The 15,712-nt window shown below is 34.8% G+C and overlaps 1 protein-coding gene across 2 annotated transcripts in view; it reads left to right on the top strand.

The window, feature by feature from the left end:
• The window catches only part of LOC149844407 (pentatricopeptide repeat-containing protein At4g04790, mitochondrial-like), a 55,765-nt gene extending 45,592 nt beyond the window's left edge, over positions 1-10,173 (top strand). For both annotated transcript variants that reach the window (XM_089994416.1, XM_089994420.1), the window contains exons 9-15: positions 4,264-4,383; positions 5,365-5,469; positions 6,209-6,373; positions 6,486-6,613; positions 6,698-6,767; positions 7,854-8,068; positions 9,817-10,173. In XM_089994416.1, the coding sequence (XP_089850542.1) occupies positions 4,264-4,383; positions 5,365-5,469; positions 6,209-6,373; positions 6,486-6,613; positions 6,698-6,767; positions 7,854-8,068; positions 9,817-9,949 (936 nt within the window). In that variant the 3' untranslated portion in view covers positions 9,950-10,173. The remainder of the gene's footprint in view (positions 1-4,263; positions 4,384-5,364; positions 5,470-6,208; positions 6,374-6,485; positions 6,614-6,697; positions 6,768-7,853; positions 8,069-9,816) is intronic.
• Positions 10,174-15,712: the final 5,539 nt, after the last annotated feature.

Raw genomic sequence — 15,712 nt, forward strand, 5'->3', positions numbered from 1 at the left:
AAACCTACTTGAGGTGCATAAACACTAATAATATTAATAATATCCGTACCTAATACTAATTTAATAAGTAAAATTCTATCACCCTTCCTACGGACCTCAACTACATTATCTATAAACTGACGACTCATAACAATCCCTACTCCATTCCTATTCCTATTTATTCCTGTATACCAAATCTTATATCCCCAAGGTTCTATCACTTTAGCTTTCTCACCTACCCATTTGGTCTCTTGAAGACATAAAATATCAATCTTTCTCCTACACATAACATCTACTAACTCTACCAACTTACCAGTTAAAGACCCTATGTTCCAAGTGGCTAACCTAATTTTATGGTCTTGGACTAACTTCTTTACCCCCACCCGTCCAACAAAGTGAGGGAACCCTTGCCTATTTGACACCACACCCGGGCGCCGGTGTGACGCGTCGCTTCTGGGCGACGACCTAGCAACCCTTGCACATTTATCACTGCCTCCGGGCCTAGAGAGTACAGCGCGTCGCTCAGTAGGGAACGCCCCAACGAAATTCTCATATTGGTTCATTTTCATAGGATATGACAAAGTTTTTATGCTGGCTGTCACAGGCCTACCGCAACCCTCCTCCTTTATCCGGGCTTGGGACCGGCAGTGTATAACTCTCACTAAAATGATTGCAATTACAAAAACTCAATTTTGCATATCAAATACAAAGGTGGCCAAAACCATAAGCACTTAATATATAGATTAAATGCCAAAAAATCAATTTGATTTTAAAATATGCATATTAATGATATGATTCACTTGTATCTTTAAAAGATAAAATATGAATGAAATTTCACAAATTTCAACAATAGTTCATCCACTAAAAGCAACTACCTCATTAGTCTTCCAAAACCCACAAATCAAGTGTATAAGCTACTAGAACAAGAACATAATCATAATGCCATTAAAGGTCAAAAGACATACACAAAGGTGTGTATAAACACCTCTTGTCTACATGTAATAATACTTGAAATGAGTGTATCAACGATAAAAACAAGAGAATACACGCCAATATGAACAAAAAACATATCTTGTCTTCGTAAAAAGACACTCAAAACCAAGTATGTTCAACTACTAGAACAAGAGTATCAAGCCAACTATGGGCTAAAACGCAATACATCTCTTGTCTACATAAAATAACACTTGAAATGAGTGAAAGAAGCCAACCATAGGCATACATCTCAGCGACTAGAACAAGGACACAAATGCCAACATGGACTAAAATCACACACCATGGTGTGAATCAACGTGCCTTGTCTACATATAATAACACTCAAGATAAGTGTGTTCAGCTACTAGACCAAGAGAACAAAGCTAACAAATGGCTATCAACACACAAAGGTGTAATAAAAATCTTGTCTACATATGATAACACTTAGATAAAAGTTATAAAAGAAGAAGACTTTTGAGGCAATAAACATTGATTTTAATATACCTTAAAACATTTAAGGTTCCAACCATCATATATCCATCACAGGTTCACATAATTAAGAGCATCCATAAAAACAATGGCAAAAAATAAATGAGTGACATACTCATAATTAGAGATCACATAACAAGTCATTTTAGGGTCAAACTACAAGTTGACAACCTAAAATGACACAACACGAGGTGCCCATAACTCACCTCAACAAACATCTGAAAAAAAAAAACAATAATAAGGCCAAACAAATGATGCATCAAAAAACAACCGGTGATGAATAAATATAAATGCCATAAAAGCCAAAAAACACTTTAAGGAAACATTTTCCAAATAAAGATCCAACATAATCAATCACAACAATATGTCTTATAACAATAATTTTGCATAAACACGATTTATGCTTGATCATGATCAAATCTTCAAAAAGAAGTCATTTATATTAAAAGGCTTATTTATGCCACAAACACAACATAAAATATTAAGCTACGTTATGTGCAAGAACCGATTTGGAATAATCCAAGAATCAAATCAAGCCTTTAACTATGATGGATATAAAGTGCAATTATATGCACATCATATGATAATAGATGCATTTTTACGCAATTCAAGATGTCGAATGACAATAATCTTAATATGAGCAAATAACAAATTTAGGACAACATAAGCATTCATAAAGATGGTAAGATTATGAAGTTTGAAAACCACTATTGTAACTTTAAAAATGTTGTTCACAACCAATGTTCTCACAACAACCATGAAATCTTCACAAAGAGTATATACTCATAAGAAGATTACAAGGACTGAAAGGCCTCTCAAAGAGAGTTCAAACACATAATCCCCAAATACGGGTACACACGAAAAAAAAGAAAAACTTCATTAAAGTGGGAGAAATCCCAACAAAGAAGAATAATAAGATTGCACTATGGCATAAATCAAACATTTATTGATGAGGAGAAATTCATAATTTTATAAAAAACATGACTTAATAGGTTATAACCAACTCTTAATGCAATAAGTATGCACCAAACATTAATGAAGACCATAAATTTTATAATAAAACACACTCTTGAAATTAAATTGAGGAATCTTTTAAGAGTAAAAAGATACAAAGAGAATAACCATATTTCATAAGATCATTTTAAAAACTTAATTCAACCGCTATTATAAGATGCATTCTTAGTCAAATATTGCTCATATGAAAATGATACATTAGGTAGGAGAATCAAAACTTAATTAGGAATTTTTCATAGATAATATATGTCAATAATTTTTCAAAGAGACACACGATATTATGAGAGGCCTTATAGAGGACTTTTTAGTGGATAAACACATACCTTCAATACGAACCAATCGACTATGATGCGAGTGTAGAAGAGTATGTGATCAATAGTTTTACACTACATATCTCATAAACATTTTAACATAACTTTCTTAAAGGCTTACCTTTCATATAAAAGGTATTCTTATAAACAAAATTAGGTATAAAATATAAGTTCAAAACTCCAATGGTCATAAATTTTTACCGACCCATTAAAGCATGTTTTGAGCAATCATATATTTAATTTTTCGAAAAAACAAGTTCACCGGTTTTAAAAAATTTCAAAGAAAGACATACGAAAAGGTATGATATACGAAAAGAGTTCAATGGAATGTTAAGAATCCAAACTCATAATGACAAGGAGAACACATATGCAAAACATATCTAATTCTTCATAATGCACGACACTTAAAGGAATGGAATGCATATTGAATAACTTTAAGAAAGAAAAAAGTGAGAGAAATGAAAACTTCACCGTTTTTATTTAAAATTTTCTTGAATAGCACACTTCCCGATGCAACAAAGAACAACTCAATCCCAACCGACCTCTGATACCATGCAAGGAAATGACTTTGAATACATTAGGTTCAATAATGAACCAATAAACATGCACATGAAGTACGAATACACACACCCACTAATGGGTAAACAAAAGCACGTAATGTGCCAACACATAAACCCACGAAGGGGCAAAGCCACAAAGGCTACAAAATATACATCTTCATTATGTGGAAGGGGGTAAAAACCCTTATTTTACAAGAGGGAGAGCCCTCAAATATATAGAGGGAGAACAAATGAGAGAGAGGGGCCATTGGGGCTCCCTTCTAGCCGTTGGGGCCCCAACGACTAGAAGGGTGGGCCCCCCAATGGTCCTTCTATTTTGTAATAAAAAGAGAGAAAAAGAAAGAAATAAAAAGAAGAAAAATAAAATGTAAAAAATACAACCACATTTCAATTGAAATATGCGTAAAAGGAAAAAAGACAAAAGTACCCTTATCGGGTTTTACAATGATATGTCAATATATATATATATATATATATTTGTATATGTATAGAGATATATATGTACATATATACATAGTATATATGTACATCTCTCTCTCTCTATATATATATATATGTGAAAAGTTACATTTTAGCAGTCTGAACTTGGTCATTTGAGTTGTCACCTTTTAAAAACCTGTGCTTGACTACTTGGACTAATTGGTTGATTCTCTTTATTCTTGTATGTATGCATGTATGTGTGTGTGCATTCTTGCTTTTACTGTATGTCCTTGTTTTACTAACTTTTTGTCCCAAGATTTGGACTTAACTAAATATTTTCATCAATGAACCTTCTTTTCCTTTTTAAAGAAAAAAACTTTATCAACTGGTAAATTGGTCTTGTGATTAAAGCACAAAAAAAATTGTGGATGTTCTATTATTGATGCTAAAGATTATCATCTTTCTTCTTCCTTTGGTCATCATTGTTACCAACTTATGTTGTCTTTTTTATTGGGCAGAAAAATGTTAGATCTGGAATGATGGTTCTGAAGCAAATGGAACAGGCAGATGTTAAACCAGATTCTGAGACCTTTTTCTATCTAATATTCAATGCTCAATGTGTGGATGATATTGAAAAGGTATATGTATTTTAGAACTGTTAAAATAAAATAATACTTTTCAAAAGAAATTTATAAGGGAGAGTAACATTATCCTTGCATAGCCATGAAACGGGTGCAAAATGTGTTTTGTTACATGCAGTGTGGAAAGGTCGAGAAAAATGCATATGGTGCAAGGATCATGTTCCTTAATCTGTATGAGTTGTATATCTAGCATCAATAAAGGTCATAGAGAATCTTCAACATATCATGGAGAAGTTGGATGAAAAAACAGCTATTTCTTTATCACAGGTGGTGTCTGATGCTGAGAGCAGCATTTAGAGGCCGAGAATATTGCATTGTTAGCCTAATCAAGTTCACATGTTCTATGCAAACACTCTGTCCTATATGGATCAAGAAAACCTTGCCTTTTATTGCATGATTTGTTTCAACCTTACAAAAAACATGGGTCAGTTTCTATTAGAAAGATGAACCTCTTGATTTGGAAGATCAAGTGGTAAATGAATATAGGGCAAATCACACACAAGTACATACAAGCACATATCTATGTATGTACATATAATGAGGTAAACTTTCATTGTTTCAACATTACACTGATTTCTTGTTAGTGAAGTTTTGTAAAAAAGAGAAGATTATGTATGTTTAAAAAGTAAGAGTATATTTGCCTTTTGTGCTTAAAATCAAGGGAGTCGTAGGTTACCTTTCCACGATTTATGCACAATGTTTATTATGTGTGTCCGCTTTGTCTGACATGGGGAAGTGTGACTCCATATTTTTCATTGCGGTTACATCAGTTTATGGGATTTGCAATTCACTGCTGCACGCATCTGATTGACAAGTGGAAGATTGATCCATAAGTTACTACAAAAAATATTTTTGACTATTTTTTTATATTTCAGAATATCCTACATACACCATGCTATGTTTATTTTTTAATATTGATGAGCTATTCATTTTGTGATGTCTAACCATGTCCAATGTTTGGTCATTGTATATTTACAGTATTATGAAGAAATGCAAAAAACAGGTGTTCCTTTAACCAAACATGTATTTGTGGCACTTATTAATGGTTATGCAAAATGTGGGCAATTTGACAAGGCCAGGCAGGTAACTATGCAACTTGTGTCCCTTATATTCTTTTTCTTTTATTTTGTGACTCAATCCATAGACTCAAAGGACACTTGTTTTCCAGCATACAGTATAAATACATGTAAAAATTTCTCTTATCAGCATTATCTGTTACATGGTTTGATTGATAAAATCTTGTAAATGATAAAACCACATAATTATTTGTGTTTGGTTATTATAGTGTTGGATAATGTTGTTACCTATTTGTTATACATGTTTGCCTTGCTATTTCTTTATGCATATGTTGTCAAATGCATGGTGTTTTAATTCAGCAACATATATATTTCATGAAGATAAACAGAGAAAGAAAGCTTGCAAAGCTGTAATATGTACATTCATAGGAAACCATGATTTCAATTTGAGTAGTTTTTATCTTAAACTTTCAAATAATATTCTCAATATGAAATATACATTTACATATCAAAATATAATTTTTTTTAATGTTTTTAGTCAATTAATTAATGAAAAACATATGTTTTCTCCTGTCTTATTTTTTGAAAACTTTGCGAGCTCACTTCTCAAACTCGGAATGAGTCAGTCATGGTTTGTGTCCATGTCTTTGTGACACAAGTTCTTAGTTACCTTTTGTCATGATAATTACTTCCTCTTTCTTTTTCTTTTCATATATTTGTTTTCCATTATCACCGTATTCTTCTCTGCAAGGTATAGAATTGAATTGCATATGATATAAAATCAGAAAGTTATTGTTGTGGTGTAGGTGGTTTTAGATCATAGAATACAACCTAAGAACACTAGAGAAATTAAAAGTGCCCTTCTACTAGCCCTTGCATCATGTGGACAAATGTCTGAGGCCTTAAAAGTTTATGAAGAAATCAAGCTTGCAGGGTGCTGTCCAGAACCCAAGGCTGTTGTCAGTCTTATTGTGAGTCCCATTTCATTGCAGAGTTTTGGCTAATAGGTATAAGTTCCAGTTCCAGTTCCAGTTTGTATAACCATATATTCTGATGTTCTTGTTATCAATTTGTTTTGTACAGGAGCATACACAGTCTGACGGGGAGTTAGATCTGTTGCTTCAATTGCTTGGTGACTTGAATGATAAGTCTAGCTGGTGTGATGGGTGTGGTCGGATTGTTCTATACTGTATTCAGTACAAAAATCAAAGGTTGCCTTATGTAATATTGTTTTCTGTCGAAAATGTATTCATAATTTCTTTCTTTGTTCTTATCTTTTTTTTTTCTGGAATCAGTTGTGCAATTGACCTACTCAAGCAGCTTATAGAAAGAGATGAATTGGCTGCAAATTATATTTGTGATCAGGTATTACTCTATTTTATTTGAAACTCTAGACATTCCTTCCAGCTGGAAATGTCCATGTTAGGCTGTTAGGCACTTATAAAAAAGTCATAAACCAAGGAAATATGGAATAAAACAAGAATGTTTTTATTGGCATTACTAATTTCTCGATCATTACACTACATTACTAGTTTGGCAGCTTCTCTCTCTCTCTCTCTCTCTCTCTCTCTCTCTCTCTCTCTCTCTCTCTATATATATATATATATATATATATATATATATATATAGGATTTTGAAAACCTACCAACTAAAAACCCTACCAAACCTAACCACCACACGTTTTATTGGATTTATGGTATTTTTTGCAAAATTCCGACCATACAGATGTGATCTATATGCTTGTTTTTATAGGAATCAGTTCTTGGAGCATTTGATTCCGATGCATGGATAGCTTTTTATAAGTTCCAAAAATCAACGGCGTACAATTTTCACTAATTTTCAAGGCTCCAAATACCATTTTTTATATCCAAAATTCATGATCCAAGTGTCGATCTCTAGTAAATCAATCATGCTGAACACATCTGTACGGTCAGAATTTGGAAAAAAACACCAAATTTTTTCCAGTGGGTAGGGTTGGCATGGTTTTTGGTGGGTGTATATATATATATATATATATATATATATATATATATATAGAGAGAGAGAGAGAGAGAGAGAGAGAGAGAGAGAGAGAGAGAGAGAGAGAGAGCATTAATAATTTTAATGTTGCAATCCTTTTTCTTGGCCTCCATACACTTGGACCTGGTTCACATTGCTGCAGTAACCAAAAATTGATAAAATCATCTTTAAGGAAATCCTCCTTATGGATGACTTACCTCATCTGCAACCGCATATCAAAACTCTTGCCTTGGCAATTATATAATCCCTAATCTTGTTTTGTGAACATAGACTGACTACTACCAGAGAAATCCAACATTAAGACCCTGAAGAGTATACTTTGATTTCACTGTTTTGACAAAAGATCATCGTTATCAAGCTTTATCCTAACTACTGTTCTTGTTGTTATTGGTCATTCCTAACTAACTATTCCATCGTACTGAAATGGGGCAGGCATTTGGCCTAATCTGTGACATGGATCCTGCTGATGTGGAGATTGGCTTGAGCTTGCTGCAAGGTATTAAGGAACATGGTCTCTCTCCCTCAAGAACAAGTCTAGATTTTCTTCTCAGTGCTTGTGTTGGTGCTAAAGATTCACACAATGCACGATTGATTTGGAAGGAGTATAAAAAAGCTAATATTCCATTCAATGTGTTAACGTCATTAAGGTATGAATCCTCCATTGCAAATTGTCTTAATTTAATTTTTAGTACTGGTTTTTGAACTTGAACAATACACTAACAAATGGTATTTTTGAAGTACACTTTTGGCAAATATTGGTATTTTGTTGCCACAAACACCAGATGTGTTTCACATTATCCCAAGGCAACAGCATACCGTAATCCTATTGTTGGCTACTAATGTTTGCTTAGGGTTATCTCCCCAAAAGGTTACTGCAGAAAAGCCTTAAAATTTTGGAGAACTTTGTGAAATCAAATTTACAAACTGAAGCATGCAAGGAAAAAGGTAAAAAAGAACCCTAGTTTTGGTGGAAAAAAACATGCTAGAATTTTGTAAAGATTATCAGGAGGACAAGAAATATTACCTGCTATAGTACGAACTTGGGAAGAGGGTCTCAACATTCAGATCCTATTGCTGTCCAAATGTGAAAGAGAAAAAGAAAGTGCTCATCTAGCTCAGCTCATCAGGGCTCGTGTTTGGCTCCACTGGCTCAAGCTGGCTTTCACCTTCAATGAGCGAAGCTTGAATGGTCACTCAGCTCATTTAGCTTGTTTACCAACCCTGCTTACAAGTCATCAATACTCGGATCATTAGGGAACAGAAAAGCTATGTCAATGACAAATGATAAAAAAATTAAAGCAAAAAAAAAAAATCAAGGTTGTCACAGAATGTGGATGAAATTGAGACATGGTAGTGACCATGTGTCACATAGGTTTGTGTCCTTAAAGTGTCAAGACTTGTATGGTGTTTGTGTCAGTATTGTGTAGTTCTGAGATGGGGCAGATGTGCCGTATTCATGAGGTGTTGCTTTAAGCATGAAATTTGTGTCACTTTTCAGACCCCCTTATCTCCTGTTCCATCTCTGAGATCACTATGTGCTTTCCTACTACCAGTGAATAATATATTAAATGAATAAATAGCCAAAGATTTCTAGCAGAAAATAACGTTGGAACCTGACACCATTTCAAGAAACTCAATAATTTTAAAAATTTGTAAATTCTTCAGTGAACCTAAAAATAAATGCCACTTAACTGTCCAACTCGTACCCAAACCAGTTGAATTAAAAATCCAACTCTCTAGAACTGATGCTGATGCTACTACTGTCTTCCTATTATGACTACTACTGCCTTGCTGCTTTGAGTGCTTCTGTCACTAGGAGTCGCGAACCAGACAGTACATAACTTGGCTACTGTATATGTTGTTTTTGTTGCTGCTGCTGCCACTACTACTACTAAAACAATAGTAACAATAATAATGATAATAATAACTGCTAAATTAGTTATATGGATTTGAGAAAGGAATTCTTTAAAACCTGAGAGTTGTTTTGTGTGGTAGTGTAGTGGATAAAGGGAAAGAGAGGGTGATGGTAGGACAGAGATCTGGATGAGAGGGGAAGCTCAATACTCAAGTCCATTGGAACTGGGAGATGCATGGTCCACAAGAATAAAAAATGGAACAGGGCAATGAGGCATCACCCAAAAGATAGGGGAGCATAGGAAAGGAGAAAATGGATTAGCACAATGCAGTATTTGAATGGTCTATCTTGCCCATTATGTTTGCAATGTAATTTAAAAAAAAAATCTGCCACGAGCTCAATTACCCCTTCTTGAAAATTGGTTGGATTTACTGAATAATTTGTTCAGTGACTGTTCTATGGCACTATGAGGAAGAGTTTCATCATAAGTAAATTCCTTGAGCTAACTTGCTTTACCAATAATATTTTCTATGCCTGCAGGATGTTCCAGGTTTTGCTGGCTTCTGGTAAGCATTCATCTGCATTGAAGTTTTTGAGAGAAATACAAAAAGATGATCCTCATGTTCGTGCAGTTATCAAGGCATCACAAGCAATCTTTTCTAAGCACAATTAGTCTTCCAGCATGGGGTTGAATGAGGTAGGTCGCATCATCATAACAAACGGGTCTCGTGCTTGAATCCCACCGGGGTTATCCTCCACCTTGCCCATCTAAAAAAAAGGTGGGTACCTTTCCAACACAAGTCCGATCTTGTACTGAATCAATTAACATGTATGAAATTTTTGTAAGATTAATTATATCATAAAGTGAAAGGAAAAATCTCCTTTTCCAGAGCCCCACGCTTATGCTTGTTGATGTTGTGATTCCCTTGGCATCCCTAGTTGTTCCAGTTTGTTGCCTTCTTTCATGGAAACCCGTAAAGTTCAAAGCCATTTGAACACAAGAGAGGATCAGGTGCAATGTGATTGCACACTTTTAGTGTGCTGCTGCACCTGATATCACCCACCATTTATAGGATACAACCTGTCAGCTGTGGGGTCCAACAATAGATGGAGGGTGATCAGGTGCAGCAACACACTAAAAGTGTGTTGCACCTGATCTCAATTCTTAACACTGCATATTGTTGGTTATCTTGATAGTGTCTATTCAATTATTTTCATTAGTCGTCATCTGATGTCAAATCCATCAGACCAATTATTTGTGGTGTTGTCTCAGATCTTGGAGGTTATGCTCAAACCCATGTAACGAATATCAGCTATGTTCAGAAAAACAATTAAAATACATTTTATTTTTATTTTATAATTTTTTATGTACATGCTAATACTTCACATGTACTGATATTTTTTTCCAAGAATTACTAAAAAACGGTTTTTTTTTGTAATTTATCCCAGAGAACGAGTTTTATGACATTGGGTCGATCCGTCTCGAAGTTATGTTCCTAATTTTCAGCTTTATTATGGCTGCCTCTGAACTTTCGTTCTACTTTGAGACCCTTCTATTGCTTGATGTCTCAAAAGATAATCCCTACTTTGAGACCCTTCGGACGACCATCCCAGGAAGTATAGCTTGGGCGGGTGTTACTCTAATTCCTCCCTCTCGGTCCCAAAAGGAATTTCATATCCTATTTGTTCACGTACGGTCAATCATGAAAGGGGTCTGATTAAATTCAAATTCTTGTATTTTTTTTGAAAGGCAAGCTGGGGTTAGGCAGACTCCTACCAGTTATACAACTATACCACTGGGTTTTGAACCTGCAAGGTTCCAACACAAGGTGACGTGCACTAGCTGCTCTTGCAAGACAAGCGGAGCCCCCAGGTTGGTTCAAATTCTTGTATTGCAGTAACCATGAAAACTTTTTTCTCCCCAACCTCTTGGTCATAGTCATGGTAACCCACTTTCCGTGGTCAACCATAATTTGATGTGCTTCTCCTGATCCTGTGGTTCCTTCTAGCAAGAAGTTTCCTTTGGCTGAGAGAGAGAGTTCTCTTTTCGTGGGCCATTCTTGTTCATCAATTTTTTTAAATTTCATTCTCAAATCAAGTCATTCTCAAAACTTGTTTTTTTGTAAAAAACAAGTCATTCTCAAAATTCAATACAAAAGAAAAGTTGTCCTTAAAAATGACAAGCATTCTCAAAATTCAATCCAAGAGAAAAAGATATTCCAACTGTCCAAACTTGTTTTCTTTGTATTCATCTATGGATTATGAGTAAACAAAGGATCAATAAAATTGGACATTACTTGTAAATCATGACTATAATTAACTGCAGGAGTGGGATGGATAAGGTTACCCAAGACTTTGCCAAGTCAAGTCAGTGTAGCTTATGATACCAATATTGATTTGAAGCTAGATGACACTTCATACTCTACTTTGTAATGATTGGCCTAGCCCATATCTCCATACGATTCATATCTAAGTCTTAGACCTATCCCTAGCTGGTTTAGTTTAGCAAAATTTTGGCTAGAACAGGAAAATCTTAATCACGTTTAGTGAATCAGCATAATTAATAATCTCTCACTGATATTGAGTCATGAGTCACTCCATGCTAGCTCGACAATTCTACGTCTTTGGTCAGGTTAATATATAGTTAACCAAGAACTGCAAAAAAGGTGTGTGTCACACACATATAGTTCAACAAGACTCTAAAATATTTTTTTTCTCGGAAAAGATATTCCAGGGGCAGAGACCTAGCCGCAATGGCTCAGTGTAAAGCCCACGAAAAAAATGGACCCGGGTCGGACCCGCTAGGGTTATCGGGGGTGAGGGTTTCTTTAAACCCTTCTTCCTCCCTCGCGCCGCTCTCCCCTTCCCCTTCTCGTTAAACCTGAAAACCCATGAAGGGTTTCGAAAAGGTGCAAAATTGTGTAGAGACGTTGCAAATCTCGAGAAGAGAATCTTCCTTGTGCAAGGCTCGACTCCTCGAGCATAAAATTTTTTGCGGTTACTCGGAAGGAAGGATTGGATCAACGATGATCCCAAGACTTGTTTGAGATTTCTTGTTTCGTAGTGATTGAGCATGCCAAGTTATGTTACTGATTTTTATGTCATACGAAACACTATGTGAGGTTATTCTTCAGGAAACTCATGACCTACTGTCGTAGCCGTACCTTGAGACATGTACGGTATATACATAACAATAAGTAGTGTGAGAGGTCATTGAGTACCTCGAAGTGTGCAATGAGCACTTTGTTGAAATAAACGAAAATAATGATGTTCGCCTCTACAGGACAAAGGCTCAAAGAGAAATGTGTGTCATGTATGAATTAAATGAATTGCAACATATTGAATGTTACCCTTTCATCGTAGTCGTACCTTTGGACAGGTACAACCATACCTTTGAACATGTATATCTGGTTTGTGTTACGATGATTGGATGATAGAGTTATAGCAACCTCAAAATATGCAAATAACACAATGTTGAGATCACATAAATGGTGATCATTCATTTTTACAGGCAAGATACTCGAGTTGGTTGAAAGACCAGAGCAAGCAGAATGAGTCTTCAGTTAATTAACACTTGATGCACCCATTCAAACCGCTGACTCCCATCAAAAGAGAAGACAGAAATGTACAAAAACTCTGATGAATAGGTCCTTTAATGATAGTTATGGGCAAAAGACTCAGATTTCCTAGTCATCGGAGTTAGGAGAAATGGGCTACAAAAGGTAGCTTTAGACACTTATGCAGAAGTTGGATGCATCCTTTGGAACAAGTGACCTTTGGAGAATTCTCTCTCGGTCACCGACCGTCTCCTTAGGAGCGGACTCAACTAGCTATTCGGGGTATTGAAAACACATGTCATAATAGACCTCCAAACTAGTCTCAGTTGTTTCTACGATTAATGTCTTGTTTATACCTGCAAGGCCAACTAATATCGAAACATAAATTAATTTGTTCTCATTACTAGTCGAACTGTTTATGCCTATTGTGGCATTACACTTGTTAGTTAAACTACTAACGTTGTTCTTTACTTGTAATAATCAGTTACTCAGGCAAGCTAACTGCTTATAATGATGCTTACACCTTGTGTTGTACATTCCCTTCAGTTTAGTTGTTCTTTGCTTATGTTGCTCATGCTAGAATAAATGTAATTTCTCGCAATTCAATTATACATGCTACCACTATCTTTAATGAAATAAACTGCTTATCTTATGAATATCCTGCTATATTTATTCTACATTTTTTATTTGTACAACTACCAGTTTGTCATAAAACTGACCCATTTCATGGGCAGGTGACGAGTAGTACTTTTCAGATGGCTGATGACACGATGCAACATGGCTTGAGATCACCATCTTTCTGTTGGCATCTTGACTATTCTCTATAAGTAAGATTTGTTTGTAAGCTAACGTGCCCATAATTGTCAACTTGTTTTCCTCTCTAAAAGAAAATTGCTTTCGCTTACGATTTGAAAGATCAAAATCCAGAACTTTGAAAGGTTTTCTCTAAATATTTTCAAAATTTACAAGTTGAAAATTTCGGGGCATTACACTCAGCCTGTTGTACTTACGGTCCTTGTCCATGTTAGCATAAAGCTCTGAGGGCTTACCCCTTGACACAGCCGAATAAATTATATTTGAAAGGATGTTTCAACCCAAAAAATAAATTTAAAAAAAAACACAAAAAAAGAACAAAGAAACTAAACAAAAATACTTTTTCGATGATACCTGATTTGCTAAAAAATGATGAAAGGGCGCTGAGATACAACCTCGATGGCGTTCTTAAAATAGGAGATAAACAAGTATAGTTGTGCATTTTCTATTTGTTTTATACTATTTTTTGGCCACTTGTGCCAAAAGTCTAAAAACATAAAATAAATGATAAAAAATATATAAGGACATTAGCTTTTCATTACCATCAATATCACCTTGATATGATGAATGTGAAGAAACATCATCTAAAAAATAGATTGTTCCTCTTAAACATATGAACAACGAACATAGGTGAGGATGAGGAAGTCTGCATATATTTTATTGAATCAGTCTGCATTTTATCAACCAAAAGAGTTTGGTGTAGTGGGATGGGGCCTAGACTATTTAGGTTCAAATACCATAGGCATCACCCCCCTACGTAAGCTTAAGCTTGTCTACATAACATGTTTATATTCTGATTTTAGAACTCAGAAACAAGAACCCTAGAGGGTTTTCAGTTCTAACTGAAAACATGAAAGTTATAAGCATGTGTCTCAACTTTCCAACAATTATAAAAATATAAGTTTTTGACATCGAATGAGAGAGATATAGATATGAGAAAAAAGACTGTTATACAAAAAAACCATTACATATTTGTGAGTAAGTTCACATGTAACGTCCCAAATTTTTAAGTTCCGAAAAGCATGCTTTTTTTTTATAAAATTCCAGTGGGGTAAAATCAATCGGGAGTAAAACTTGGCAGGCTATTTTTTCTTCACATTCACATTTAGAGAGGAATTAAATCTTAGAATTTTGAACATCTATAATAGAAATAACGATTTTACATGTTCTTTATTAATAATAAAAATCAGGAATTTAATCAGAGTCTTGAGCAAATAATATGCTCTTATTCATCAACTTTAGCGAGCTTGGAAAAGATTTCACTGGACCTCTGTCACAACCTCCCGCTATCGCATGTAAATTCAATCACCTCCCAAAAAATATTGAATATTCATAGGGTCAGACAAACATGTCTCAGTAGAGTAGAGTTATACTAAGCAAGTAATCTAGAATTCACAAGTAGCAATATCTTCAAACTTTCATGCACTTATATTTTAATTTTGGCAATATTTAACAAGTATTGTAAGTATATTGAATAAGCACGAACAAATAACTATTATTCATCATTCACTTGAGTAAGATGCATGAACAGTTAAATATGTATGAACTTACCAATGCAGATGTCCTTTTTATGCATGAATAAATTCTTATCTTTGATTATCTTTTTTTTTATATGATACATGCCATGCCCACATGATGCACATACAATTAGGTTATACTTGTTAGCCATGTTGGTACCACACAGACAATAACCTGATGAAGGACCATGGCTCAAGCATAATTCCATGCAAGGGTGACTTTGGCTTGGCGGGGTATTCTTCACCAGTCTATGTGCTGAACTCTAAGAGTAAGAGAGACTTCAAACATAATAATAATATACTTGATGCATCAAATTTTCCTCATGAGTTCTGTATTATCTACGCTGCAGACTATGCAGAGGCTTCCTCTCTCTTCATGGGTGGGGAAAGGTTCAACCTTCCATACTCAAACAATATCCACGAAGCCAATATATATTGCTTACCCTCTCTTAATAAGCCAATGCTTTAGTGTTATGGTTTTATTTATTTGCATTAGTATTTTTCATGCAATACCATAACCAAATTTATGAAAGCTAATTCAGTCACTTT

This window comes from Nuphar pumila, chromosome 2 (genome assembly GCF_984573655.1).
Source record: "Nuphar pumila chromosome 2, dmNupPumi1.hap1.1, whole genome shotgun sequence".
NCBI classification, from domain to species: Eukaryota; Viridiplantae; Streptophyta; class Magnoliopsida; order Nymphaeales; family Nymphaeaceae; genus Nuphar; species Nuphar pumila.